Here is a 27,724-nt window from a genome sequence, read left to right as displayed (position 1 = left end):
GAGCCTTATGTCCGTTTGGAGCCACGAGGTATAACAAATAGCATAATTTCTTCGGGAAACAAAACCTGCATTTTGCAGGATTTTCATGGTCAATTTAAGCTCGCTAAAAGGACAATTCAGTTGCTAGGGCACAGTGTGATCAAGGCAGCAATCCATGATTCAAATCTTTTCAACAGAATTTCGCTACCTCAAGATTGTAGATAAATTGTAGTCTGTGGTAAGTAAAATTCTAATCTGACCTCTAGTAAAATCAGATATTCTGTAACTTCTCTATCCACATGCTAAACACATGGTGGGTTATTGAAATGTAAATAAAAAACATGGTTCTGATCAGTTTCTTCAAAACCAAATCTTAATCCTAGGTAAGGTAAATGGTTTGGCATTATCTTCCTCTTGCCTGCCTCCAACGCATTCTTTCATAAATTACAAAATAAATTTTTTGCTGCTGAATGGTGCATTAAATGCAGGTGTTCAGTTGATATACCTGCTACATTTATATTTCAGAGGAGCCCCTAGTTGATCATTTGAAGGTGGAATATTGATTATAGTTTAATCCTGCTTTCAACAGAGAAACATTGTTAATTTGCATGTCCAGAATCTTCTAGTCTTTCAACTAACTAGAAGGGTATTTAATTTTGGCAAGTTCTTGGACTTTATGGGCTAAAGGTAAACTTCAAATCCATGTTCTATTAACTTATCTAACAATGAGGCTGTGTGTCCAAGACTAGCTCTTTTAGCTGACCTGTTGGCATGCAAAAAGACAAACCAGTGAATAAAAAATACAAGTATGTATAAAATAAAGCCAATGTTTCATAAACATAGGTGCAGCAACGTGGCACATTTGGTCAACCATAGGTCTAGCTATTCATGACTTAAATATATCCAGTCTTCCAGTCATTCCTGCCTGCAAGACATCTGGATGGATTGAGCAGGGCTTCGTGTTTTGGCAATGGTGGCAATTATCTAGGCTAGTTCCTCTGGTACATTGAGGGCGTGCTGTCACTTTGGATGACACATTCCACCAGGGTTCAAGTGGTTATTAAAAATCTAATTGCAATTTTAGAAATGATCATTTTCCCATCAAATCCATCCTAAAGATTGGTAAAACAGGGCAAAAATTAATATATGCATACAATTCTTTCAGAAGTTTCTTGGTTATTAAAAGGTCATGATATTGAGCTACAGATTCCTCTCATCAAATATGAACAATCATGGCTGTAAGAAACAGAGGGAAGTCAATCACTTGCTGTTCCAGATTAACTTACCAAGTGCATATATGGCCCAGGCTGTTTGGTTGCTAAAATAGAAATGCAATTTTGTGTTCTGTAAGATTACTATGGCATTTCTATCATGTCAGAAGTGATCTTGGACTCTTTTGATACTTCCCCCACCACCCCCCCTGGTTTATCCCTAAAGAACACGTTTGCAAGATGTTCCATTGCATGAAAATGTTGAGTGGTAACATCTGATGCAATAGTGCTAATGTTGAAGCAAAAGTCGAAGGCAGTGATTTGCTTTGTCCATTCTATTAATCAGCAATACTAATTGTTCAAACCTACTTGGTGTCAAAATGTATGGCTGAGCCCACACATTTGTCCACAAAAAAGGACAAATCCAACCTGGCCAATTACCACCCATCAGTCTACTCTTGATCATCAGCAAAATGATGGAAGGAGTCACCGCCAGTACTAACAAGTCTCTTACTCAGAAACAAACTGCTCACTGACGCTGTTTGGGTTCTGCCAGGGCCACTCAGTTCCTGACCTCATTATTGACCAAGTCCAAACATGGGACAAAACAGCTAAACTCAGACGAGGAAGAGAACTACGTTGACATCAAGGCAGCATTTGGCTGTGTGGGGCATCAAGGAGCCCTAGCAAAACTGGAGTCAATGGGAATCAAGGGAAAAACTCTCCACTGGTTGGAGTCAAAATTAGAAGGAAGATGGTTGTGGTTGGAGGTCAAATCATCTCAGTTCCAGCACATCACAACAGGAGTTCCTCAAGACCCAACAATCTTTAGCTGCTGCATCAGTAAGCTTCCCTCCATCATAAGCTCAAGTGGGATGTTCGCAGATGATTGCACGATGTTCAGCACTATCTGCAATGACTCAGATACTGAAGCACTCTGCGTCCATATGCAGATGTGGACAACATTCAGGCTTGGGCTAAGTGGCAAGTGTACAAGTGCCAGGTAATGGCAATGACCATCTCCAACAAGAGAGAATTCAACAATCTCCCTATGACATTCAATTACATTACCATTGCTGAATCCTCTACTGTCAACATCCTTGGGAATTACCATTGACCCAAAACTGAAGCGGACCAGCCATACAAATACTGTGGCTATAAGAGGTCAGAGACTAAGAATTCTATAGGAAGTAACTCACCTCCTGGCTCCCCAAAGCCTGTCCACCATTTAAAAAGCACAAATCAGCACTGTGATGGAATACTCTCCACTTGCCTGGATGAGGGCAGCTCCAACACCACTTGAAGCTTGATACCATCCAGGACAAAGCAGCTTGCTTGTTGACACCCCATCCAACACCAACACACAACAGCAGTACCACCTACATTGCAGCAGCTCCTTTGACAGCACCAACCAAACCCACGACCACTACCATGTAGAAGGACAAGGGCAGCAGATGCATGGAAACACCACCAACTGCAGGTTCCCCTCCAAGCCACACACCATCCTGACTTGGAACTCTCCCAAAAAGCACTGTGTACCTACTCCACACAGGCTGCAGTGGTTCCAGGAGATGGCTCACCACCACCTTCTAAAGGGCAGTTAGGGATGGGCAATAAAAAGACTGGCCTGGCCAGCAACACACACATCCTGTGAAAGAATAAAAACATCCGGATCTAAAGGAAGGTTGAGGTCACTAGGAAAAGGAGATGGGGCTGTGGACAAGGAGTTACTGTAACTTAAATTTAGGGCTATACAATTAATATTGCTAATTAATTCAAGAGCAGTGTCAGTGACCAGAACACACAAGGATTCCAACTGTTAGCACCTCAGGAAGAATGTTGCAAGAGACTGGTAATAGCATTACAATCTTACTTCCCAAACATAACCTAAACTCCACCTGGAAGTTACAACACTGACCACTACCACATTTTTGTTTCTGACTTATAGAAATTAAGCTGCACAGTTTAGAATAAGATCCCCATGAAAATTTTGCACTGAAGGTAGCATTGATATTTTTTGATAAGCACAGTCTCTGAAAACAGCACTAAAGTTCCATCAGGCAGGCTCACTATTTAACTGTGGAGCTTGGAGAGGAGTTCTTCTGCAGCCAGGTTTGAGTATTTCTTTTCCCCCTGCAAGTATCTTAAGCTTAAAAAGAAATCACTGACAGAGAGAAAACACTTACTGGAAAGCTCCAAGCAGAATTTATAATTGGAAAAACTGATGTCATCAGACAAGTTTGAGACCTCTAAAAGGCTGGCATTGACCAAACAGAGGGAGTGAGCTGAAAGAAACCAACTTGCATAAAGTACGCCAATAGAAGGTATGAAAAATAAAGCACTTATTGGCTGAGAAGATGGTGGTGGTCAGCAATTAACTACAGTTCTTTCCTCTTATGCTGGACTGCAAATGAGTGATCTTTGAGCAAAATTCTGTTTTTAAAAGGAATTGATAGGTTTAGGCACGTGTCAGTAGGTTGGAAAAGGAGAGGGGGGGACAAAGAAACTGGGCCAGAATAAAAAAGTATTTAAGTCAGTGCATCATTTCGTGAGCCAAGTGCTATCAAGAATATACCACTGAAAATTCAAAAAAAGGACTATTGTGTAATGCACATTCCTTAAAATTACAGACAGACTAATTGAGCAGCAATGCTGTAGCTCAACTCACTGAGGAATTGAAGTTGAACTCTTTTATTACTTCTGTAAAGTTAGCCAAAACAATACAGGCCAAGGCTGAATCCAGAAACAACAGTACACATTACTGAACTAATCACACCTCAGCCAATAAAGAAAAACTTTATTAATCAAGTTTAATCACTTAGAAAAATAACAGCAATACAGAACTCTAATGGTGAGTGTGTGTATATACGCATGTGTGTGTGTGTGTGTATGTATGTATGTGTGTGTGTAGGGGGTTTTGGAAATGGATCCAGACAGTCAACTTTATATACTGTGTGCCTAGACTACGCGTGGCAAGCATTATTCACAACCATAATGCACATCACCTTTATTATACAACATTCTGCAAATGTAACTGTAAACTTCATAGGCTTAAGCAATATTCAACAAATTGTTGTGAAAGGAGAATTTAAACAGTACACCTATGAAGTTCAATCTTAAAAATCAATGTTCCAATAGGCCGTTTACCAAAACAAATTATTTTTTCAGATGTTATTTTAAACAGAGTATCCGTTACGGCAAGCAGAGTTTCAAATAGTGACTTATAACCAATAGCTGATGTGCACCATTTCTGACGAGTGAATCCATAGTTAATTTTGCAACAATTATCAAGCACTGGAATGTCAAATATTTATTGAAATGACAGGTTACCAGTCCATTGTCTACTGACAAGTTAATATTTCAGATAAGGAAACTAAAAATTGGTATAATTAGATTTAAAAGATAGAGCACAATTTGTCAAGTGTCAGAATATGCCCACATCAATACTCGAGTCAAAGTAAACCTAAATGCTCAACACCATTACTAGTTTTCACAGGTCAAATGTACAGAATACCTGGGTCAGCAAGACTGACCACTGAAAAGCAGCATTATATGAAGAATTTACATGGCTACAATGTTGTGTTAATCACTGAAACTAGTGATTAAATATGCTTAAGTGACCTATAGATCTGGGTAGTCCACAACTCAAATAGTAAATGCTTTCACATCATGCATTATATCAACTGTAAGCATTTTGTTTAGCTGTCAAAGTTCTTTCAAATATACAAAGTTGCTCATTTTGAGGGGGTCAGGGATATCAATAATCATCCAGTGTACTTTTGGATTTTCTATAGTAATAACTGCATATGGAATTTGTAAAGAGACTCGTGCAACGATTTTTTTAATTGCCGTTGAACTTTTTAATTAAGCCGCAGAAGCTCAGTTCAGTGTTATTCAAAACTTTGCAACTTGTGCACTTACTTCCACCAATGTGGAACGCTATTTCAAGTTACATTGAGCAGAATTTCAGGAAGCCACACTAAACAGAGCGACTCAGCTTTTTATTGCAGTATCACCATAGTATAAACAGAACAAAAGCTATGCACTGTACATTTTTGTTTTGCATGCTCTTCAGGATCTCGTTCACATCATTACATTCACCTTGACAAAAGTAAAAATTAAGCGAAAAGTCACCCTAACATGAAATTTACTTCCTGACTCGGCTATATCCACTGAAAAACTAATACAATACCGAAATATTGCCGTAATGTTGTTGCAAACAACATTATAAATACGGAATTACAAATTTAAAACATTTTTAAAAAATATTTGTTGTAGTAAACAGAAAACCAGATGGGTCTACTTCAATATGGTCTCTCCCGGCGGTCCTGGCGACGGTCACCCCTAAAAAGAAGACAAGCCATTAACAATTCACTCAAAAATAACATGAAGATTGAGCTACCGTCATTTACAACAGTCCCTCACAGTTGCTTAAATGAGTAGTCCCTAGTAAAAGGAAATGCCTGCTCTAGCTCAATGGACTGCACAGTTGAAGTATGAGTGTTCAGATAGAATACATTAATTTAAGCAGAAATGCACAAATTCTAACATTTATAAATATATTGTAAATGTTGATCAACTTACTTCCTATCCATTTTTCCTGGTCCACCTCTGCCACCTCTGAAGCCCATTAACTCTCCCATGGGGGGACCACCAAGCATGCCTCTTCCACCTCTAAAGCCACCTCGGTCACCACCACGTCCACCACGGAAACCACCTCGGTCACCACCACGGCCGCCACGGAAACCACCACGATCCATAAGGCGGCCACCTCTCATCATGGGGCCACCTCGCCCACGATCACCTATGAAATCAAATCAAACCAAAATGTTCTGTATGAAAAGGTCCTCAAACACAGCGCACAACTCTGGAGGTGGGGAAAAGACGAAGAGAAAATATTGTATTAAGACAATCTTCATAAATGGACAAAACTACCAGTACTGAAGTCTCATTTTTTTTGAAAAGTTCTTATTAAAATGCAACACAAGACAAGCAAAGGCTCGGCTGTTGCAGTAAATATTGGCTCAGAAACCTCACGTTGGCAGACTGATGCCAACTAATGTTCACATTAATCTAAGATATGTAAAATACATATCACCAGCCATTACTAAATTAACTCACCAGAAGGGAATGGTGGTGGGAGAGGACCATCTGGTTTTGGAGCCTTACACTGGTTACATTCAGTTCGCCAGGCAAAGTTTGAATTCCCACAAGTTCTATAAATGGAAAAGAAGCAATGCATTACATCCAGTAAATTTTGGCATTAAAATTGCCAAAATGTGAAAACTCAAACCAAGCCAGACATACGGGTTGGGGCATCGCCAGTCACCAGCTCTCTGCTGTGTATTTCCTCCAGAAGGTCCACCACGACCACGTGGACCTCCTCGCCCACCAAATCCTCCTCCTCCTCCTCCACGGCCCATGGGTCCTGAAATGAAGGACATGAGTAGAAAATATTTACAGCCAAATTGTCATTCAATGTGCCATAACCTGTTTAATGGGCATCTGCAACTCTCAAAATTATGACTACATTAAATTTCATTCTGCACATACACATTAAACCAGTCAAGGTAAATACACAAAGCTCCAAAGTGACTTTTGTCTGGCTACCACATTTAATTACAAAAAAGGTAATTTAAAGCTCCCCCACCCGAGTTATACAAACGATACCATTGACTAGCATTTCAAATTAGAACCACTAAATTAAACTATAGACTGAGACTACAGATATTAGATAATAACCAATCATATTCTGAATTTTCTGCTGCTACTCAACCTAACAAGGTTCTTGGGGTACACATTTAAGTTATTTATATTGGAATTAAAGCGGTATTAATTTGCAGCTTTTTATAATGTATTCAGCTATCCACAATTATTATTTTACAAAAGACAAGTGATCACGGTTACATTACCCACAAAGATTTAGTATTTGTATGTTAGCAAAGATGGATTTTAATGAGATATCGCTACCTTTCAAACGCCATTCTATTCCCTACAACCATCCCTCCCCACAAACGTCAGAAGTAAAATCAATCCCATTTTGAATTGGAGGAGAATACAAAAGAAGGTGTGTAGTTTCACAACACTATCCTGAGTATGTTTTATTTTTATTGCTCTGCTAACTGCTACCAAACTGACTGGAGCAGCTGTACTGGAAAATGTATATGCTCATAGTCCTAAATGCTTTCAAGTGATTGTAACCCAGGATTTAAATATTTCAAAAGGCAAGGCTGAGAGCAGAATGGAGCAGTGGTCACTGAGTTGCAGATGACGACACACAGGGCTAAGTTTACAGATAATCATTTAATTAAATTCACCTATAATGTAAACTAGATCAATTAAGCAGTTGAAAAACTAAAAAAATCATTGATTAATCAAGTTAAATACATACATATTTTATTCATTGATTGTAATATAAAATTATGGTGTTTAATCAGATCTAGGGAATAATGTTAGAGCAACTGTTCTGAATTTTTATATCTCTCAGATTTTAATTTAATTTGGTGAAGTAAAACATTTATGTTCAAAACTGAAAAATAAGCTAAGTTGAATCAGAGAGCCTGGAGGTAAGGAAGTGTGAACATCAGGGAGCAAGGTTAAAAAAAACCCAAATGTGACATGTGCATAAGAAAAGGAGCCGACTGGTGAGTAGTCTAAGTTTATTTCTATTAAATTAGTTAATAACCTAATAAATCAGATTGCACCAGCTACCTGGTGCATTCTCCATGGCAATGCCTCTACCAGAGTCAACCTGCCAACCAATCAGCACTCTCTTCTCATGCAATATAAACTGTTGTTCCCTTTACATCTGGTATTCTTGTGAATTGTCCTGCAAGTGTAATACACTTGTCAGGACAGTTTGCAAGTGCTTTGACAACATGTGTATTTTTTCAGCAATACTCAAGTTCTGTACCAGCAAACGACAATTAGCTTAGGACTGTGCAGGCAGAGGGGGAAAATGGGTGACAGTCAATAAATACCAGGCAAGCAATGCAGTGCATCCCTCTCCCCCCAATTGCATCCATGGAACAACAGATGGCTCAATTTCACAGGGTGGGGGAAGGAAGGGGGAGTTTAAAAAATAATAGTAGTGATAGGGGATTCAACAGTACATCCGTTGTCTCCCTGGTACCAGGGTGTTAATGGACAGCTGCAGAACATTCTGAGAGGGAAGGGTGAACGTCAGACTGTGGTCCACATCAGTATCAGCAAAGGTAGAAAGAGGGATGAGGTCCTGCAGGCACATTTTAGGGAGCAAGGAAAGAGGCTAGTTTAAGCAGAACCTCAAAAAGTAATCACTGGACTACTCAGTCATGCACTAGTACAGAAATTGGTGGGGGGGGGTGGGGGGAGAAGAGAGGAAAGAGTAGACAGCTGTAGAGAGGATGCAGGAGGGAACATTTTAGATTCCTTGGGCATTGGAATCAGTTCTGGAACAGGTGGGACCTGTACAGGCCAGACTGGCTGCATCTCAGATCTGGGATCAATGGATCAATGTCCTCATGGGGTGGTTTGCAAATGCTTCCGAGGGAAGAACTTAAAGTTGGCACAGAAATGGGAACGAGAGAGTAACATTAGAAAGAAGAGACAAGGTGCACAAAAAATTGGAAGAGACAGATAGCACTAGAACAAAAAGTAGGGAATTAGGTTGGGTGGCGTCAAACCAAGAATACAAGGTGATCTAAATTAGTTTTACAGTGCATATGTTTAAATGCAAAAAGGGTGGTAAATAAGGTTCATGAGCTGCAGGTGCAAATAGTCACATGGGAACATGTAGTGATAACAGAAATGCCTAAAAAAGGGCAGCTCTAGGTATTAAATATTCCTGGATACAAGGCGTGCAGGAAAGATGGCAATATCAAGAACAGAATCTATCTGGTTAAAGTTAACAAACAATAGAGGTGTATTACCTAACTGGGTGTATTTTAAGTGGTAAAAATGCAGAAAAGTAAATTTTCAAGGAAATTAGAGGCACAATAGAATAATGTGAGCTTTAATTATCCTAATATACTATTACCATCTCAGTTTATAAGGGCAGTAAGGGGGAAGAATTTCTGAAGTCTGTTCAAGAGAATTTTCTTGACAGTACATTTCTAGCCCAAGGAGGCAATTGCTGGATTTGGTTCAGGGAATAAGGTGAGTTAGTGGATCAAGCCAGTAGGGGATCATATAGGGAACAGATCATTGTATCATAAGGCTCCTTTCTACGTCTAACCTAAAACAAGGAGCAATTCAGAGTGAAAATATTTAAGAGGACCACAAATGGGTTGAGAAAAGACCTTTCCCAGCTAAGGTGTATTCAAAGATTGGCAGGCAAAACTGCAAACAGTGGACTGCATGTAAAGAGTAGATTTTTCAGGTACATTGAGGGGAAAAGGGCAACCATTGTCAGAACTCCCTGGATGATGAGATAAAGAATAAGCAGAAAAAGGTGTATACTAACAACCTGATATCTGTTACAAAATTGAGAAACAGGATGAGTATAGAATAGTTGAGATGAAAAAAAGAAATGAGAGGCAAAGAGGGAGTATAAGAGACAGCAGTTAACATGAAAGGTAATGCAATAGTCTTTCATAGGAACATAAATAACAGGATAGTAAGAGGAGGGATGGGGACGGTTAAGGATCAGAAAGGATACCAGGCAGTATGTCAGTGGTACTAAATGAGAACTTTGCACCCGTCTTCATCAAGCAAGATGCTGCCAAGGTCATAGTTAAAAGGAGGTTGTTAAGGCACCATATGACTAAAAATGGACAAAGAGGTATTCGACTCTCATAATTCAAATGAATGAAGTACAAAATGTATGCCTGTTTTCTGCTTTGTTGAGATTTCTATTAGACAAAAGGAAAAAATTATAAAAAGGTGCTGCACTGGAATGAACGGTCTTTAAAATGTTGCAAAACGGAACAAACAAACCAAGCATGTACAGTGCAAGGGAGCCTCCGAAATCCGGGAAGTTTGAGGATTAGACTACTCAATGACAGAAGATTACATGGAAAAGTAGACATTTTGAACGAGAAGCTCGGAGCAAATATGGTGCCAATATGACTTTCAAATGATGGACCTTTCATTAGTTGCAAAAATGGTACAGGAAAATGTCTGATTGCTCATGGCTTTAAAATGTTACACTTATTTTACATCATCCTGGTTGGTTCTTAATCCAGGGCATTAAAAAGGAAAAATGACTTTCCGACTACACATGGAACGAACATCAAAAATCAGTATTCTACAACCATCTGAGAGATGCATTTTGTACAAAAGGAAAACCTACCTTGACCTGAGGTCTACTAAACCTTGAAGAGAGCATCAGATTGTACACAAGTTTGCAGCAAATTTCAGGAGCCAAATGAATCCAGACCACCTTAAGCTAACATCCCTTGTTGAGGGGCAGGGGTGGGTGGGTAGACAGCAGTACTGCTGGTTTAAAGATCCAAGAAATTCTCAAAAATTGATGCTTTTTCACTGTTGCAAAAGGAAAAAAAAACTGGATGCCTGGCTATTTGCTTCAGCTTTGGTGGTGGTCCTAACTTGCCTTACAAGCTCCTAAGCCTAACTATAGTATGAAAAACAGACCTTCAAGTGCCTTCTTCTCATGGTAGATTTTCAAATTCAGTTTGAGGGCGAGCAACTCAGGTCCCAAACCAGTGTCCTCCACTTAAATAAAGGCAATTACAGAGGTATGAAGAAAATTATCTAAAGCAGGCTAGGAAAATAGACTAAGGGGAAGGTCAGTGGCAAACATTTAAGCAGATATTTCACAATGCTCAGCAAAAATGAACCCGGTCAAAAAGAAGGACTCAATGAGAAGGATGAACCACCTGTGGTTAACAAAATGTGGTCAAAAAGAGTATCCAATCAAAAACTAAGGCATACAAAGTGACAAAAACTACTGGTAGGCCAGAGGATTGGGAGGTTTTTTTTAAGGAACCAGCAGCAGATGACTAAAAGGCTAATAAAGAGTGAGAAAATTGATGATGAAAGTAAATTGGCAAGAAATATAAAAAAAAGCTTCTACGGGTGTATAAAAAGAAAAAGAGTAGTTAAAGTGAGCATGGGACCCTTGGAGAATGCGACTGGAGAACTGATAATGGGCAACAGGGAAATGGCAGATAATTTAAACCGATATTTTGCATTGGTCTTCATGGTGGAGGACACTATAAACATCCCAAAGATATCAGATAAACAAGGAGCTAATGGGAAGAAAGATCTTGTAACAGTCTCTACCACGAGGGACAAAGTATTTGACTAATGGGACCAAAGGCAGACAAGTCGCCAGGACCTGATGGCCTGCATCCAAGGGTTTTACAGGAAGTAGCTGCAGAGATAGTGCAGGCATTGGTCAAAATATTCCAGAGCTCACTGGATTCCAGGAGAGTCCCAGTAGATTGGAAAACCGCTAATGTGACTTCCCTGTTCAGGAAGGGAGACAAAAACCAGAAAACTATAGGCCAGTCAGCCTAACATCTGTCGTTGGGAAAACACTAGAGTCCATTATTGAGGAAGTAGCAGGACATTTAGAAAAATAACGTAATCAGAGTCAACATGGTTTTGTGAAAGGGAAATCATGTTTGACAAATTTGCTAGAGTTCTTTTGAGGATATAACAAACAAGACTTGATAAGGGGGAAATCGGTAGATGTAGTGTATTTGGATTTCCAGAAGGCATTCGATAAGGTTCCATATAAAAGGTTATTGCACAAGATGGGAGCTCACGATATTGGGGGTAATGTATTAGCATGGATTGAGGATTGGTTAATACACAGAAGACAGTCGGGATTAATGGTTCTTTTTCAGGTTGGAAAGGCATAACTGCTACAAGGATCAGTCCTAGGGCCTCAATTATTTACTATCTATATTAATGACTTGGAGGATGGGACAGAGTGAATGTATCCAAATTTGCTGATGAAACAAAAATAGATGGGAAGGCATGTTGTGATGAAGACATAGGGAATCTGCCAGAGGACATAGATAGGTTGAGTGAGTGAGTAAAAACTTGGCACATGGAGTTTAATGTAGGAAAGTGAGAGGTAATGCACTTTGGTAGGAAGAATCAAAAGGTAGACTATTATTTAAATGGAGAGAGACTCCAAAAAAGTGCAGCACACAGGGATCTGGGTGTTCTTGTACATGAAAAACAGGTTAGCATGCAGGTGCAGCAAGTAATTAAGGCGGCAAATGGAATTTTGGCCTGTATTGCCTAGGGTGTTGGAGTTTAAAAATAGGGAAGTCTTGTTCAATTGTACAGGGTGTTGGTGAGGCTGCACCTGGAGTACTGTGTACAGTTTTGGTCCCTGTATTTAAGAAAGGATATACTGGCATTGGAGGCAGTTCAAAAGAGATTCACTAGGCTGATTCCTGAGATGAAGGGGCTGACTTATCAAGAGCGGTTAAACAGGTTAGGCCTTTATTTATTAGAGTTCAGAAGAATGAGGGGTGATCTTATTGAAACGTACAAGATTCTGAGGGGACAGGGTAGATGTTGAGATGATGTTTCCACTAGGGGGGGAATCTCAAACTAGGAGGCATAATTACAGAATAAGGGGACACTCATTTGAAACTGAGATGTGAAGGAATTTCTTCTCTCATCAGAGGTTAGTGAATGTCTGGAATTCTTTACCCCAGAGTGTTGTGGAGGCTAGATCAAAGTATTTAAAGAGGAGGTAGATAGATTTTTGAAATATCAGGGAGTTGAGGGCTATGAGGAGCTGGCACAAAAGAGGAGTTGAGGCCTGGGGCAGATCAGCCATGATCTTATTTAATGGTGGGGCAGGCTTGAGGGGCTGAATGGCCTGCTCCTACTCCTATTTCTTATGTTCTTCAGTTGTATAGTTGTTAAAGCTTTCCAGAGATATCCTGCGCTCACACACTAAAAACAATGTTTTTGGCTTGGAGGCTTATTTGCTGGAAGGGCCAGAATATTGTTGAAGATTTGAGTTGTGGTATTCTTGCTAGTAACAGTGGATAAAACAACAGAATGACATCATAGGTGTCATCCACTGGGGAGGACACAGTACTTAATTTCAACTAGACTACATACAGAAGAACAGCTAAAATATGGCCAGCAACCTCTGAGTATTCCAATCTACATAACTGAAAAAAACTTCACTAAGAGTCACATATTTCAAACATCTCAAATGTTGAAAGCCATAAACACTTATTGGTGTGAGCATGCACATAGAATAGGAAATGAAGTATAGGCTAAGGTTCACAATCAGCTGCAGAAGGTGAAGAGACCACTTGACCAAAATAGCTAACTCAAAAGAATAAAGGTCTAGTTTCCTTCTTCCCTCATCCAATTACTATGGAACTACAAGTAAACTGGAACTTAACATAAAAGACAATTTTTGAATAAAAAGCAAAGTGGTATTACCTGGTCTGTAATGTAAATTCTCACCTCCTCGGCCAGGGAGACCACCACCTCTTCCATCACGGAGAGGGACACCACTTCGCATATTATTAAATTGCAATGGTGGTGGTGGTTGTTGCAGTTGCGGTTGTGGCTGTGGCTGCTGCTTCTTTCTAGCCATAGCCACTTTGATTGGGTTTGTGTCAAACTCCTTACCTGAAAGGAACAGAAATTACTACAAACAGAAGAGGAGGCAAAAATTTTCTGTTTCAGTATAAAATGACAAAACAAAACTTACCATCAAACCATTCTAGAGCAGCCTTAGCTGAAGGAGGATCATCATATGACACAGTGGCTTCACCTTTGGGTTTTCCAGTCTCTTTGTCAATGTATATGTTGATCATAGGCTGCCCAGTTCGCTTGTTGATCTGAAGTGTACAGGTGCAAAGTTAATGGCTATAAATACAAAGCAGGCAGCATCAGTTGATAGCACAAACTAACACAAACCTTTATAGCGCCAGTTTGCTTGAAGAAATCCAAAAGCCTTTCTGGAGTTATATTTTCACCCAAACCTTGCACATAAATGGTATCATTCTCCACATCTTCCTGTGGAGCTGCCGTTGGGGTTGGAGTTGGAGCTGGAGCTGGAGCTGGGGGTGGTGGTGGTGGTTCAGCGGCTGCTGCTGCAAAGAAAGTGTATAATAATTATTTTTAAAAAAACAATCCAAAGAAAGGAGACAGGTACACAGCATTTCCCAAAGGGGAATTAATACCCATCAAGAAGGTTCTACTTTAAACTTCTAATCCAAAGTGCCATCAATATACTGCTGTGATGACCCCAGCTATCATGCTGAATGTGGAGGAGAGGGCCTTTACTGTAAGCTTTTAAAAGCAGAGTTACCACCAGGGTCTACACATACTAACAAATCAAATCCAACAATAACAACCATTTCCAATATGAACGTATTGTAGAAACCTCACAAAGAAAAAAAGGCATATGTAGGATAGAAGAAATGGTGCTTTTTCCCATTTATAGCGAATTCTCTTTTGATTGAGGACTGAAGTAGTAATGGAGAAGGAAGCATGCTGGTTTTACTTTTATGAAACATAATACAGACCCACTAAAGAGCCCTTTAAAGACCCCAAACTGTTTTATTTTAAATTTATTCTTTAATGGATGTGGGAGTCACTGGCAAGGCAGCATTTGTTGCCCATCGCTAATGGCCCTTGAACTGTGTGGCTTGCTCAGCCATTTCAGGGCAGCAGTTAAGAGTCAACCAAATCGAATCTCAGAACTGTGGACATGGAGTCACATGCAGGCCAGACCAGGGAAGGATAGCAGGTAAGGATTTCTTTCTCTCAAGGACATTAGTGAACCAGATTGGCTTTGACGACAATGTTAATTTCATGGCTACCATTATTGAGACTAGCTTTCGATTCCAGCTGTTATTAATTGAATTTAAATTCCACCAGATTTGAACCCCCTTTCCTCAGAGCATTAGCCTGGGCCTCCAGATTACTAGTCCAGTGACATTACCACCACACCACCCTCTCCCCTTTACAACCATTTGGACTAAATGCACCTGGCTAACCTTTCTAAGTTACACAAGGGTGTGTCATTAAAAAGAACACCATCAGTTCTTGACAGAATCACACGTGCATACACAGTTGCTGCAAACAAGAAGTGTTTAGAAAAAAAAGTGAATTTTCCCAGGTAAGAGTGAAAGTCAAACAACAAGGATCCAGTGAGTTACTGACTAATGTGGTTAAGAACCAGCTTTTACAATTCTCTTTTTCTGGGGTATTTTCAAAGTTATTTGTATCTAATATGTTATTTGCCTATATGCTTTAGATTACACATCATATACATTAGCTGGCATCCCATGGAGGTAATAATAATCTTAAAGCCAGCAGAAACAAGGGGTCAGGTAGCTTCCATCTTGCTTCACCCAATCTACTGCTGAAGCCATCGTCCATTCAAGCCGTCTCCAGTCTTGACTATTCCAATATTCTCCTGGCTAACAGTCTATTCTTCATAAACCTCACCTGGTTCACCCATCGCTTCTGTCCTCACTGGCTTCCGTTCCAACTGTCTCAAATTGAAATTCTCATCCTGATTTAGAATGGTCTCATCCCTACCTCTGATCAATTAACTTCTTTTGCTCAGCATTGGCCATCGTGCCTTCTGACACTTATGGTCCATGCACAGAAGTTATTCTACATGTAAAAGTGCTGTGGTTGAATAGGTCTACAGATATTAAACCAGGGTTTAGCAGGAACCAAAAAGATCATATGGGAAAATGATCTATTCCAATAAGCCAGAACAGTGATCAGCGCTGGGTCGTACTACATTTATCTAAACACTCGCCATCCTGACTTGGAAATATATCGCCGTTCCTTCACCGTCGCTGGGTCAAAATCCTGGAACTCCCTTCCTAACAGCACTATGGGTGTACCTACACCACATGGACCACAGCGATTCAAGAAGGCAGTTCACCACCACCTTCTCAAGGGCAACTAGGGATGGGCAATACATACTGGCCCAGCCAGTGAAGCCCACATCCCATGAATTAATTAAAAAAAAACACTGGGCAGGTAATGGCACAATTCAGTTCAGCGGATGCAACGTTTGCTTACAAAATGCCTCATGACACAAGTGGAAAAAGTGAACCCTTTGTAAATAGCTACGTTAGTAAAAAGTATGGGCCAGATAAGTTGAGGAAAGAATTTACCGGAGTACAGAATAGGGCACAAGAACCAGTCATGAACAGCCTGAACAAACTAAAATTAGATACAATTTCCACTGCTTATTGCGGTGTGATTTGCCTACTATACATAATGGCCAATATAATGTCTGACAGGTTTTGGCCCAAATGGCAGAACTGTTAGCGTTCACCTTCATTCTCTTCTGAAACTGAGAACAACCTTTAGAGTCCACACAAGTGCAATTACATGAGGAAATCCAAAAGTTGCTGTCAGTGACCCTACACTTCCCTGTAGGCTGCTCATTTAAGTCCCAACATCCAGAGTTACTCAACTATTATAAGTAAGGTGAAGACAAAAGGAATAAAATTTAAGCACAAAATAATAAGCAAGCAAGACTATACGTCTGTATCCTAATAAGCTATTAAGATCATTACCTGGTTCAGGCTCTGGAGTTTCTTCTACAGCTGTTGCTGGATGGGAAGGAAAGAAAGCAAGAACTACATTACTTTGCATTCCACTGACCCACTACCTTTATACATCCAGATCTAAAATTCCAGCACCATTTTTTGGTTATTCATTCAACCAAGATGCACTGCAAATGCAAGACCATATCACGTGAAAAAATATCCAGTGAAATTTAAAATTAAACAGTTTTACTTTTAAAAATATAAACCCTCCCCCCATTAAGTTTTCTTTAAATAATAAACCATTTGGTACTTTATACCACTTCAGTTAAGTGGTCATTGGCTTTCTACATTTATTACCAGTATCAGGTAATTTGAAACCCATTTTAATGCAAACCCATCACTCAAGTGATTATTCACTTTATACATCCATATTCACCACAGTATCAGGTAATTTGAAACCCATTTTAACACAAACCCATTTTTAATGCCAGCAGGTGACACCAGTATATATACATAGGCATTGAATTTTGTATACAAGAAAATTTTACTACGCAAAACATTTTTTCCCCCACAGACTTCAAACACAAATGTATTTGACTAACCATTTTAATGCTAAAAACTTACCACCAGGCTTACTGAAGCCACCCCGGTCGACACCGCTGCAGGGACAAATATGAAGAAATGAAGTATTCCCTTAAGCCAGTACCTCTTGAGCCTAAGGCTCAATGATGAAACTCGTGCCTCTTTTAAAGCACTGGTTAAGGCCTCTGAAGTTTCACCAGTTTTCATCTGCGAGTTTGCCTTTCTTCATAGTAGTTCTCCTAAAGCTTTCGTACACCCTCCAAAACCATATGTACCTTCACTGTTTGACTTGCCAGTAACAGGGTTCTCAACAACTAAAGTTGGTGCATGCAGTTTTATAACAGAACTGTTAAGCAACCATTAAAACTATGTTTTACATTACTCTTTAACTTCCAATTAAATTACATATTATTGTATATAATAAATACCATGTTTACATTACAAGTGTACAATACCATGCTTTTATGTATTACTCCACTTGCATACACCATACATATTTTTTTTGTCCATACATATGTAGAAAACGTGTCTAGTCCCACTTTTCAATATGCTGCCGGCTCAGTCAAAATAGTTTAAAGTATTGAAGTGTAAACAAGGCTCTCACTTTGTAACCTGTAGCATATAAATGCGACAAAGCATGTTAACATAGTTTCCATATTCAAGCATTTAAAAATAATTACTGTATTGGCATAATTAAAACTACATTCTAATACTTACCCGCAGACAAGGGAGTGAAAGCAGTATCGTACTGCTTAGGCTCTGTATTATAGTTAAATTCTTCCACAGAAGAACAAACTTGTAACAAGTTATGTCAAATGGCAAACTGCTCATTGGGCATTAACTACATCCACTATAGCCCAACCCCAAAGAAAAAAGGGATTATATTCAGCCAACCCACCCTTTAATCACCCAAAATAATATTTACATAATCAATCCAGGTAAAATGCATGTCCTTCCATCCCGGCCCCTAAACTTATTTCATTCTCTTACCTAGGTTCTTTTCTTTTGTTTTCAAAAAAAAAAATTCACCTGCTACCAATGCACTCTTTTCTCAGGTTAAATAGTTTTATAATTATACTATTCCCCATAATTAAAAAAAAGGTCAGCATAATTTTAAAAACTCAAATCTACTCCCTCACGGAAGGCCCAAGATGGAGGGAGGGCAGAAGAATCACCCTGTTTTTGGAAGGGGGTGGGCAAGATAAAGATCGACTCAAAGTCGAAATGTGGTACAATAGTTGTATGCCTTTAAGGTTAATTCTTAGGGAGGTATTCAAAACATACTATCCACTCATAATACACAAACAAGTTTGCTGAGGATGAATGTGTTTTGACTGATTTTGCCACAGCAGTTTACAAGTTCAATTTACAATGACAGCATGGGAGAATGCAGATGCAGCCCCCCACATTGAATTGCTGATGTTTACTTTGGGGCACCAAGCGCAGGCCGAGCGCTTTCCTGCAAGTCAGAGAGCAAATGGATGAATTGTCAACTCCTCTTGTGAATCTCCAACAACTAGGCTAACTCCTGTGACCAGATGGTAATTTTTTTTCCACCCATTGTGCATGGTTCACAGAGAAAAAGTAACCACACACTCAAACCAAGTTGCACTTGGTTCAAAGTTACTTAAGAACAAATTTGTAGAAATAGGTAACTGTACATTGACTAAACATGCGTTCAACTATTAAAGTCAAGGATACAAAGGATGTATAGATCTGGTTCAGATAAGAGAGACCCATAAAGATGGAGATTTAACACAGTTCTGACCAATTGTGTGCGAAAATTTAGCAAAGGTGCCATTTGCAGTACCACATTTTACTCTAGCTATATCCATTTTTCAGAACAAACCTGCTTACAAGGTACCGCATAATTTTTTATGAATTGAGAACAAAGAGAAATTGTTGCTTCCTTCCTGTTCAATAATTTCTTTCAAAGCCAGAGGCTCATGTTGGGATGCAAATCCACAGGTGATGTAAACCATGTTACCTCACTGAAGTCACCGATTACGCGGTGGGGCAAAACAGCAAAAGCTTACAAGCTACACAACCACAAAAGGCCATTATAGCACAGCCCTTGTGCTCCATAAGTGACATCCATCCTTTCCCACAAGGTTTAAAAGCAATCAGGAGCACAATCGCTGGCTGCATTTTCCTCCCTAGCTTAGGGAGGTGGAGATCAATTTTAGTGCTCCCACTATTATCTGTCTGAGATCATTTAATTCAGCACCAATCACTGATAAGAAACCTTTGGGACAGCACCTTGTGTGCAGCTCAGCCACACACTATGTGTACGTTTACTCACAAGCGGTCTTTAAATATAGCCCAGTAAGTCACATTTGTATTTAAATATCAATAGTCACCAACATTTCAAATTGGTCTGCTTCAGGGTAGCAGGGTATTTAGTCATTAATAAGTGTCACCAATGTGGGAAACTAAGCTGTTTTTCCACGTGCCCATCAGATGGACCATTTTTTTAAAAAAAAATTGTTGCATTTAACAGAACCAGTGGTTATTAAAATGAATTACACCAAGCTTCCCTTATTGGGAAGGATACCACCAAGACAGTCATTTGTGCGTTTTCATTATACTGCACAGAATTATGGGATCACAGGCAATTTCAGAATTAAGGCACAGGCAATGCTGCAATTTTGTTTTTGTACCTCTGTACATGGAAAAAGAGAGGATACTTACCTTCATTTATTTGAATGCTGGATTGGCAACTTTGAGGATTCCTAATTTTAATGTTTGCTATCATTTTAGAAGTAATAAATGGGACACAAGTGTGTGTGTGGTGGCATGAGTGCAGCAGATTTGAAACAGTTAACCCAATCCACTCAAGTGCCAAAACTGCATTTACTGAGGATGCCAAGAGTCACTCGAATACCTTTTAGTGGTCACCAGTATGTTATAATCTAAGTAACATCCAGTTGCCAGGGTCAGTGGAACTAGAGTATGCATACCCATGGATGTGCATTCTGTGGAACTTTGATTCTTAGTTAAGTGTTCAAGAAAAAAAACGTTTACCAGTTTTAAATGATAAAAGCAGAAACATGCATGAACTTTTCCTTTGATTATCTCCTTTTCTGAAAGCAATGGCATATTGTGGGATAAGGTTCCATTGGTGCCAGCAGCTTTCTGATGCATCATCCAAGTGGCCATTCTTCACACAAAGTTTGACAGCAATGTTTGACAGGCTATTCAAGCAAAGCCTGATTCTTCCCAGATATTTACACCCACAGGCCCAGAAGGGGTCACCAAGTAATTAAACAGGAGCAGAAAACCTGGCCAATATTCCCCCCCTCAAGCTCTTATAAATTAAGGCCAGTTGCAACATGTTTAATTGAGAGTGGCTAATTTAATACAAACCAAGGATTAAAGATATATTGGTGTGTAAGGCTCAATCCCACATTTTATAGTGCATACACTCAAACATCAGGGGAGTAAATTCTAGTCTATTAGAACAGCAGTCCTAAACTAAGTGTCATCCTTTGTGCAGGACAACAAAAATTTGGTATTGGTAATTCAGTGGCAGACAACCATTTTATGCACTAGTAAAAAAAAAAGCCCATTTAATGAGGTTGTGCAGTGATACGATCATGCCTGAATTAGAGACATTTTGAAAAGGTGTAATTTTAGTACAAACCCCTTACTGGCAAGTCCAAATTTTAAAAAGGAAAAAACCAAGAAAAAGAACTCTTGTTTTCCACTGACCCTGCCTATTACCACAAGGCATATCCCGATAATGCTTTCAGCTCCCTTGTTGATTAATATATAAATACAACTGAGTTTTTAAAACCGCAAAGACTATAGGGTTTCCATTGCCTATATTTTCTTAGGTAAAAGCACACAAAGGATTTAGGGCTAAATGATTGGTTTACATTACTTAGCACATCACTACACATTTAAAAAAAAACAAAAGCAACTTCCTGGCAAATGGAAACCCTATTAACTTAAGTCAAGTTAACGGCCAAATGTTGAAGTGAAACCTTTATCATATCCTCCTATAAAGAAAGCGCAGCAACCAGCTTATTTCTGCTTTTGGAAGTTGTTAGCAAGAAAAACAAAACTGGCCACAAGGAGTCCAACTTTCAAAAATTGCTACATCTATTTTAAAATGAAATATGGCATATGCATAATGCAAAGCCTTTGCTGGCACACAATAAATAAATGCACATTAGCATTACAAATGAAACCCAGGCTCCAAATAAAACTCTAAATCAATTTAACAAGCTTGTAACACTTGTACCCCACAATTTTGTCACCAAAATGTTTTATTAATTTATACTCCTCATAAATTAAGCAAAATACCTGGATGGAAGGAACCAAGCTCTTTCCCCTTCCCAAAATAGGAACTAGATTGATGTAGTTATGTTTGAGAGAAACTCCAAATTTCAACATTTTGTAATAAATACACATTAAATTCTCATCTATCTTGGGGTAATAATATTTTTTAAAAATTGGGAGACAATTTTAACACTTAAAGCAAGTGTTTCTTTCAGGATTAAAGGTTTCACCCAGAAAGGCAATGTCTGAATTATGTGGACCAGTGGTTGCTGCACTTTACATTAATTAAATTATCAGCATATTTTAATCTATTAACAGGTAAACTGTTGGAAAAATAATTTGGATTAGGTTCACTGAGGTTTTAACCAGTTTAACTATAAATTATACGAATTTGCTGATTCTAGAAGACACAAAAGCAGCCATAAGGCAAATAAAGATTACATCCATAATTCTCTCTGAACATTTACTTCCTACTTGGTGGTAATTAGCTGAGCTCATTGGTAAATTATTCCACAGAGGTTGGACATTGCCTTTGGAAAATTAGAACCAGGGCTGAAAATCAATAATTTTATTTCTTAAAGTTTTGAATAAAATTTTAAAACAGGCCACTGAGAGATTTTCAAAAATTAGATATATGTATAAATAGAGATAGAAGTGGATGTTTATTTATTTTTACAGTTAAAAGCTGGCTTTAGGATAGGGGCATCTGGTTCTCAATGACTGCAACACAAGTAACTGGAACCTGGCCAGTTCTACCTGGAAGGGCATTCTGCTAGGTACTTCAGAAAAACTAAACACTTTCAGCCCAGTATTGTTAATTGTTACTTTGGGTTGATTTTTTGTATTAATCTCTCTAAAAGAAAGAGGTCATCTTACCCCATGCCACCTCGTCCACTCCGACCACCTCTACTGTAACTACTTCCTCTGCTTCCTTGATCATAGCTCCCACGACTTCTGCTCCGGTTGTCAGAGCTACTGGTTGGCGCTCCATAGCTACTCTGGTCTTGTCCGTATCCACTCATATTATTGGTGGATGGCTGCTCCTGCCTGTATGTACCTAGGTAACATTTTAGTAGTTAATGTCTTAACAAGAAATGCATCCAATTAGACATGCATACAAGTTGATATCCTCAATACAATTTGCTTTCTCTGTTCCAAGATATTGATTTGGAACTTACTTTTATTTTGTATTATTTTTCAGTGGTAATTCTAACAGAAGAGCTTGAATTTGATAAATTGCCATTTTTAGTGATTGTTTATCTTGATCTCACCACCTACAAAAGTTTCAATTGACCATGAGAAAATGCTATTATTCCATTTGTCCAATACAAGTCACTGCTTCCAAATCATTTATTAAGCAATTGGCCTTCTCCCTTTCATTGCGTCCCTTCCTATTTTCTGCAAATGGTGACAATTACTCTTGTCTATCCAGGCGTAATAAAACATTAAAGCTGGAGATGGGTTCTTACTACTACCACTTTAAAACTGTTAGACATGCACAAAGTACTTTCACTTACTGTACTGGCTTTGCTGACTATAATCGGTCTGCTGTCCATAGCTAGATTGTTGACCAAATCCAGAAGGTGGTTGCTGCTGGGTGTAGCCTCCAGTTGGGGGCGGTGGTGGTGCATAGCTGCTCCCCTGTTGTCCATAGCTTGCCTGCTGGCTATAGGTACTCTGATCGTAGCCAGTTGGTTGAGTGGTGCTACTGTAACTATAAACAAAATATGTTTTTGGCAAATGTGTCAGTAACAAGAGGTCATAAATTTCAAATGACTTCAAGAACTAGAGGGGAAAATGAGAGGTTTCAGAGGGTTGTTTAAATCTGAAATGCTTCTCTTGAAAGTGTGGAATCAGAGTCCATGGCAAGTTTCAAAAGGCAACTGACATGCTTGGAAACCAATTTATAGGAAGATAGGTAGAATATGGGATGCAGGACTAAATAGGACAGGTCTTTCAAAGAGCTGGCACAGACAGGATGGGTCAAATGGGCTCCTTCTGTGCTGTAAGCAACCCACTATTTCACTATGTGTAATTTGTCAAAAAGCACAGAAACAGAGTATTCTTTGAACAACCATCAAGTTGTCAAAAAAAAAATTGTATCCACCCACTGACTCAGCAAGATTATTTAGTCCATAACTAAGCAGTGTTCGAGTCCTGGTTGATAGTTAACCGATCTAGATGAGGCCAGCAGCCTTACAATGCTTCACAGCTCAGTCTTTAAAAGAACCCAATTCCTGCATTCAAATCACCACCTGGCTGCTTGCATATCCCCTACTGAAAATCATTTCTCTCAAGGCTTACACATGGCAGATACCCAGGCAGCCCAAATCTAGGTTGAAGCCTTCTACACAACTCAATATGATTATGCTGAAAAAAACCTAATTTCCTTAGATTACAGCATCCAAAAAACATTTACCTGGTAGGAGGAAAAGATGGAGGGGCACTGGGAGGCTGAAGAGGATAAGCACCATGCACACTCATCTGAGGGTATCCATAATTTGTCTGGCTGTATCCCACACTGGATTGGGCATACCCAGTACTTGGTTGGCTATATTCATCCTGCTTTGTAGTATCTTGCACTCTGAAAGTTAAGTTGGTAATTAGACATGATTCCTCTACATTAAAAAGAGAAAAAGGATTCTGTGCACAATATACATTTGCAAATTAATCAGCGTGTCTTTACAAAATGAATATGAAGCAATCAGCCCAGGATCCATTTTTCAACAGGGTCAAATGTTCACCACTTCATTCCTGGCTCCGTGAACATTTCTGATGTCCATCAGAATCCTCTCACCTTTTCCAATTTCTAGTGAAGCTTGCAATAGCAAACTTCTCAATACTTGGAAAAACAGAGCAGAGAGTTTTGATTTGAGGCAAAAGTTTTCATAGTTTCAAACTCTTAGGGTAGTTAAGATCAAGTTAATCACACTTACGTTTTGTACTGAAACTAGTCACAGGTGAAAGCATACAAGTGTCCTCCAATCTTGTATTTGATTATTGAAAACACAAGTGAAATGTGAACTTTTTTTTTAAAAAAGGCTGAATACTTTGAACCACATACATAGATCAATTATGCTGTATATCTGTAAACAATTTTCAACATTCAAAATGCTGAAAAAAAACCCACGATGCACACATTTACACATGAAAAACAAATAAGCACAATATAGATCAAAATAAGGTATGGAATTATACATGTGGCCTCACTGGAAAAACTAAACCACAAAAGGAGGCAGATGTGTATAACCAAACTATGCATTTTAATAAACTGCAAAAAGGATACAGGTGAGGGCTCCTTGGGGAGTACAGCCAGGGGCAAGGGTGGCTCGGCTGTATTGTGGGTTTGGGGCGGAGAGAGGGAGAGAGTGAGAGAGAAAGAGAGCTGTCTGTAGATGAAGAGGTTAGTCAGAAAGGTAAATCATAGGGTTTTTATGTACGTCAGTAGTGAGGATTGATTGCATTCAGATGGTGGGCATTAATCGTAGACTCCACTGTGCTGGTGAAAAAGCCAAAAGTTTAGTTGTTAGCTAAGGTGCACAATATATGCCTCTGTAAATAATAGTTTGAATGTATAAAGACTAGGCTCCAATTCTATCCTTTGCCACCTGGCTACCAGAATTCTAATAGGAGACTCTCAATCGTAAGGGGACCGGACAAGTATTTCGGCAGCTATGGGATAATTTGTTGCCTCCCTGCTGCCATAGTTACAAGCATCACTGAGTGGCTGCTGAATATAGACAGGGGAAGATGAATACCAGAGCTTGTGGCCCATATTAGTACCAATGAAGAGAGAAAGTGTGATCAGGTCATGCAGGCAGATTTTAGGTAGGTAGGGAAGTCCTGGTTGTTCCTGGTACCACAAGCTAGTAAACAGATATTAGTAATAGAGCCCAATATGGTCTGTGTCCTACCATTTACAGTGTCAAGGAACAGAGGGACCTTGTCGTGCATGTACACTGATCCCTGAAGGTAGGTCAAGATAGATAGGTGGTTATGGCAGCATATGGGAAGTTATGCTAGAACGTTATAAAACACTGGTTAGGCCACAGCTACAGCACAGCATACAGCTCTGGTCACTGCATCACACAGTGATGATGCAAAAGGGTAGGGAAGATTAAGAGAATGTTGCCAAGAATGGAATATTTTAACTATGCATCAAGATTAGTTAAGCTGGGGGTATGTGCTTTGAAACAGAGGAGCCGAGGGGTGATTAAATTCAAGTGTATAAAAGTGGTGGTGGGGGGATTAGTGGATAGGAAAGACTTAGCCCCCTTAAGGGAGATCAATAATCAAGGGCATAGATTTAAAGGAATTGTAGAAAAGAGGGGAGTCGAGGAAAATTTAATTTACAAAGATGGCGATGGGGGTTTGGGACTCAACTGTCTAGTGGTAGATGCAGAAAATCTCATTGGATTTACAAAATACTTGGATATGCACTTACAAGTGCCTATAAGGTTATAGACCAAAAGGTGCAAGTAGGAAAGGGCTGGACAACCTGTTTCACCTGGCAAACACGATGAACTGAATTTGACAGATGTGGACATGGAAATAGAATTTGAAAGTATACAGCTCCAGTTATAACTATCAACCTCTGTGCTGAAATCTTTATAAGCAGTGCAAGATATATACCTCGTAGGTGCAACAGTTGTAGCTGTGTGCTGCCCATATGCAGCATAAGTAGGCTGCTGACCATAGGTGGGCTGCTGTCCATAGGTAGCTTGAGGGGTGGCAGTACTGTCATATCCAGTTGTGCTGTAAGCCTGCACAGGTTGGCTATAAGCCTGAGGTGCAATTGGTGCACTATAACCTATTCAAAAAGTGTAATAAAGCATTATTTTTTTTCTGCAGTTCTGTATTTACACAATGCACACAAATGTAATTGAACAAAACCTGTTTCATGGCATTTTATGCTGTAACAAGTCAATGTTACTCATTGTACTATATTGGGTTGAATTAATTGGATATAGGTGTGCAGCAACATAAAACCAGTACTGTACACTACCCAATATGCAGGCTAATCAAATGCAGTCAATTTTTTCCCTCAGTAGAATACAAAGGCTTGCATTTATATAATGCCTTCAATATAGTAAAATGTTCCAAAGTGCTTCAGAGGCCTGAGGAAGAACATATACCAGCCAAGGAGCGATTAGGAAACATGACCAAAAGCATAGTGAAAGATGTAGGTTTTGAAGGTAATCTTAAAAAGGATAGCAAAATGGAGAGGCTTGGGAAGGGAATGCTAGAACACGGTTAGTGACAGCAGAGCTATCAATGGTGGATGAAGGGAGGATGCACACGAACCTGGAGTCAGAAACAGGTAGTTTGAAGGGGCGTTGAATTTTAAACTTGTTGAGTGATCCTCCAATCATCTTTTAAGGCAGTTGCCTCCCTAATTGCTAGCACCATTTTAGTATTTCTCTACAGGAGTTATTTTTCTTGTGCAAGACTGTACATTTGGCTATTTGACAGCAATGGGCATTCAGCCAAGGAAATGCTGCTCTCCCAAACATCATGTGCATATGTCCAGATCTCTCAGTACAGTAATAAACTGGAAATCAATTCACCGCTCCCTCTGCCCCAGGGATATTGAATAAGCTAATGTAACAAGTTTGTGCTGTATAACAGTATACTGTACTATATGCCTGCTTAGCCATCATGAATTTTCTAATACCATGAGCAGGAAATTCTAACTAATAAGGTTGTATAATCAAATATTTATTCAACTATTCTTGATGTTAATGAAAGACAATTTGGCATAGAAAGGAGAACCAGAAAGGAATTCACCTGATCACCCAAAATACTGTTGTCTCCATCCCCCTACCCCATCGCCTAAATCCAACTAATGCGAATAAGGGATATTCAAATACTTCACTATAGATTGCTAGCATACTAATGACAGTGAATACTGCACATGTTCAATAAGGAAGTTTGCAGTACTTCAAAAACCTGTTATCCTTCTAGTTTCCAATGTAATATCATGAAGTAAACATAACTACCAATCTAAATTGCAGCCAAAAAAGATAGCTAGAATTTAATTAAAACGGAGGTCATGGGAGATTTTTTTCCTAGTATGTCTGCTAAAATCGTGGCGAAAAACCTCAACAGTATAACTATAGATTGTGCTATTTCAAACTTAGAAATGTTAGGAGCTGCATAATATGAAACAAAGGGCCAATGATTAAGTCTTGCTACTGATCAGTGGAATTT

At 39.2% G+C, this 27,724-nt stretch overlaps 1 protein-coding gene across 2 annotated transcripts in view; it reads right to left on the bottom strand.

Annotated features, from left to right (window-relative positions):
• Window positions 1–3,970: 3,970 nt before the first annotated feature.
• LOC144687762 (RNA-binding protein EWS-like) overlaps window positions 3,971–27,724 on the bottom strand; it is a 29,794-nt gene continuing 6,040 nt past the window's right edge. The window contains exons 5-17 of one of the 2 annotated variants that reach the window (XM_078554247.1): window positions 26,147–26,324; window positions 23,934–24,098; window positions 23,032–23,228; window positions 22,391–22,571; window positions 17,273–17,307; window positions 16,676–16,711; window positions 14,043–14,218; window positions 13,834–13,963; window positions 13,560–13,751; window positions 6,498–6,618; window positions 6,312–6,406; window positions 5,775–5,994; window positions 3,971–5,534 (exon numbers count right to left, since the gene is read on the bottom strand). In XM_078554247.1, the coding sequence (XP_078410373.1) occupies window positions 5,495–5,534; window positions 5,775–5,994; window positions 6,312–6,406; window positions 6,498–6,618; window positions 13,560–13,751; window positions 13,834–13,963; window positions 14,043–14,218; window positions 16,676–16,711; window positions 17,273–17,307; window positions 22,391–22,571; window positions 23,032–23,228; window positions 23,934–24,098; window positions 26,147–26,324 (1,766 nt within the window). In that variant the 3' untranslated portion in view covers window positions 3,971–5,494. The remainder of the gene's footprint in view (window positions 5,535–5,774; window positions 5,995–6,311; window positions 6,407–6,497; window positions 6,619–13,559; window positions 13,752–13,833; window positions 13,964–14,042; window positions 14,219–16,675; window positions 16,712–17,272; window positions 17,308–22,390; window positions 22,572–23,031; window positions 23,229–23,933; window positions 24,099–26,146; window positions 26,325–27,724) is intronic. The other variant, XM_078554248.1, reaches the window with a different exon arrangement.

This window comes from Cetorhinus maximus, chromosome 12 (genome assembly GCF_964194155.1).
Source record: "Cetorhinus maximus chromosome 12, sCetMax3.hap1.1, whole genome shotgun sequence".
Classification (NCBI taxonomy): domain Eukaryota; kingdom Metazoa; phylum Chordata; class Chondrichthyes; order Lamniformes; family Cetorhinidae; genus Cetorhinus; species Cetorhinus maximus.
This window is presented reverse-complemented; position numbering and strand designations above follow the sequence as displayed.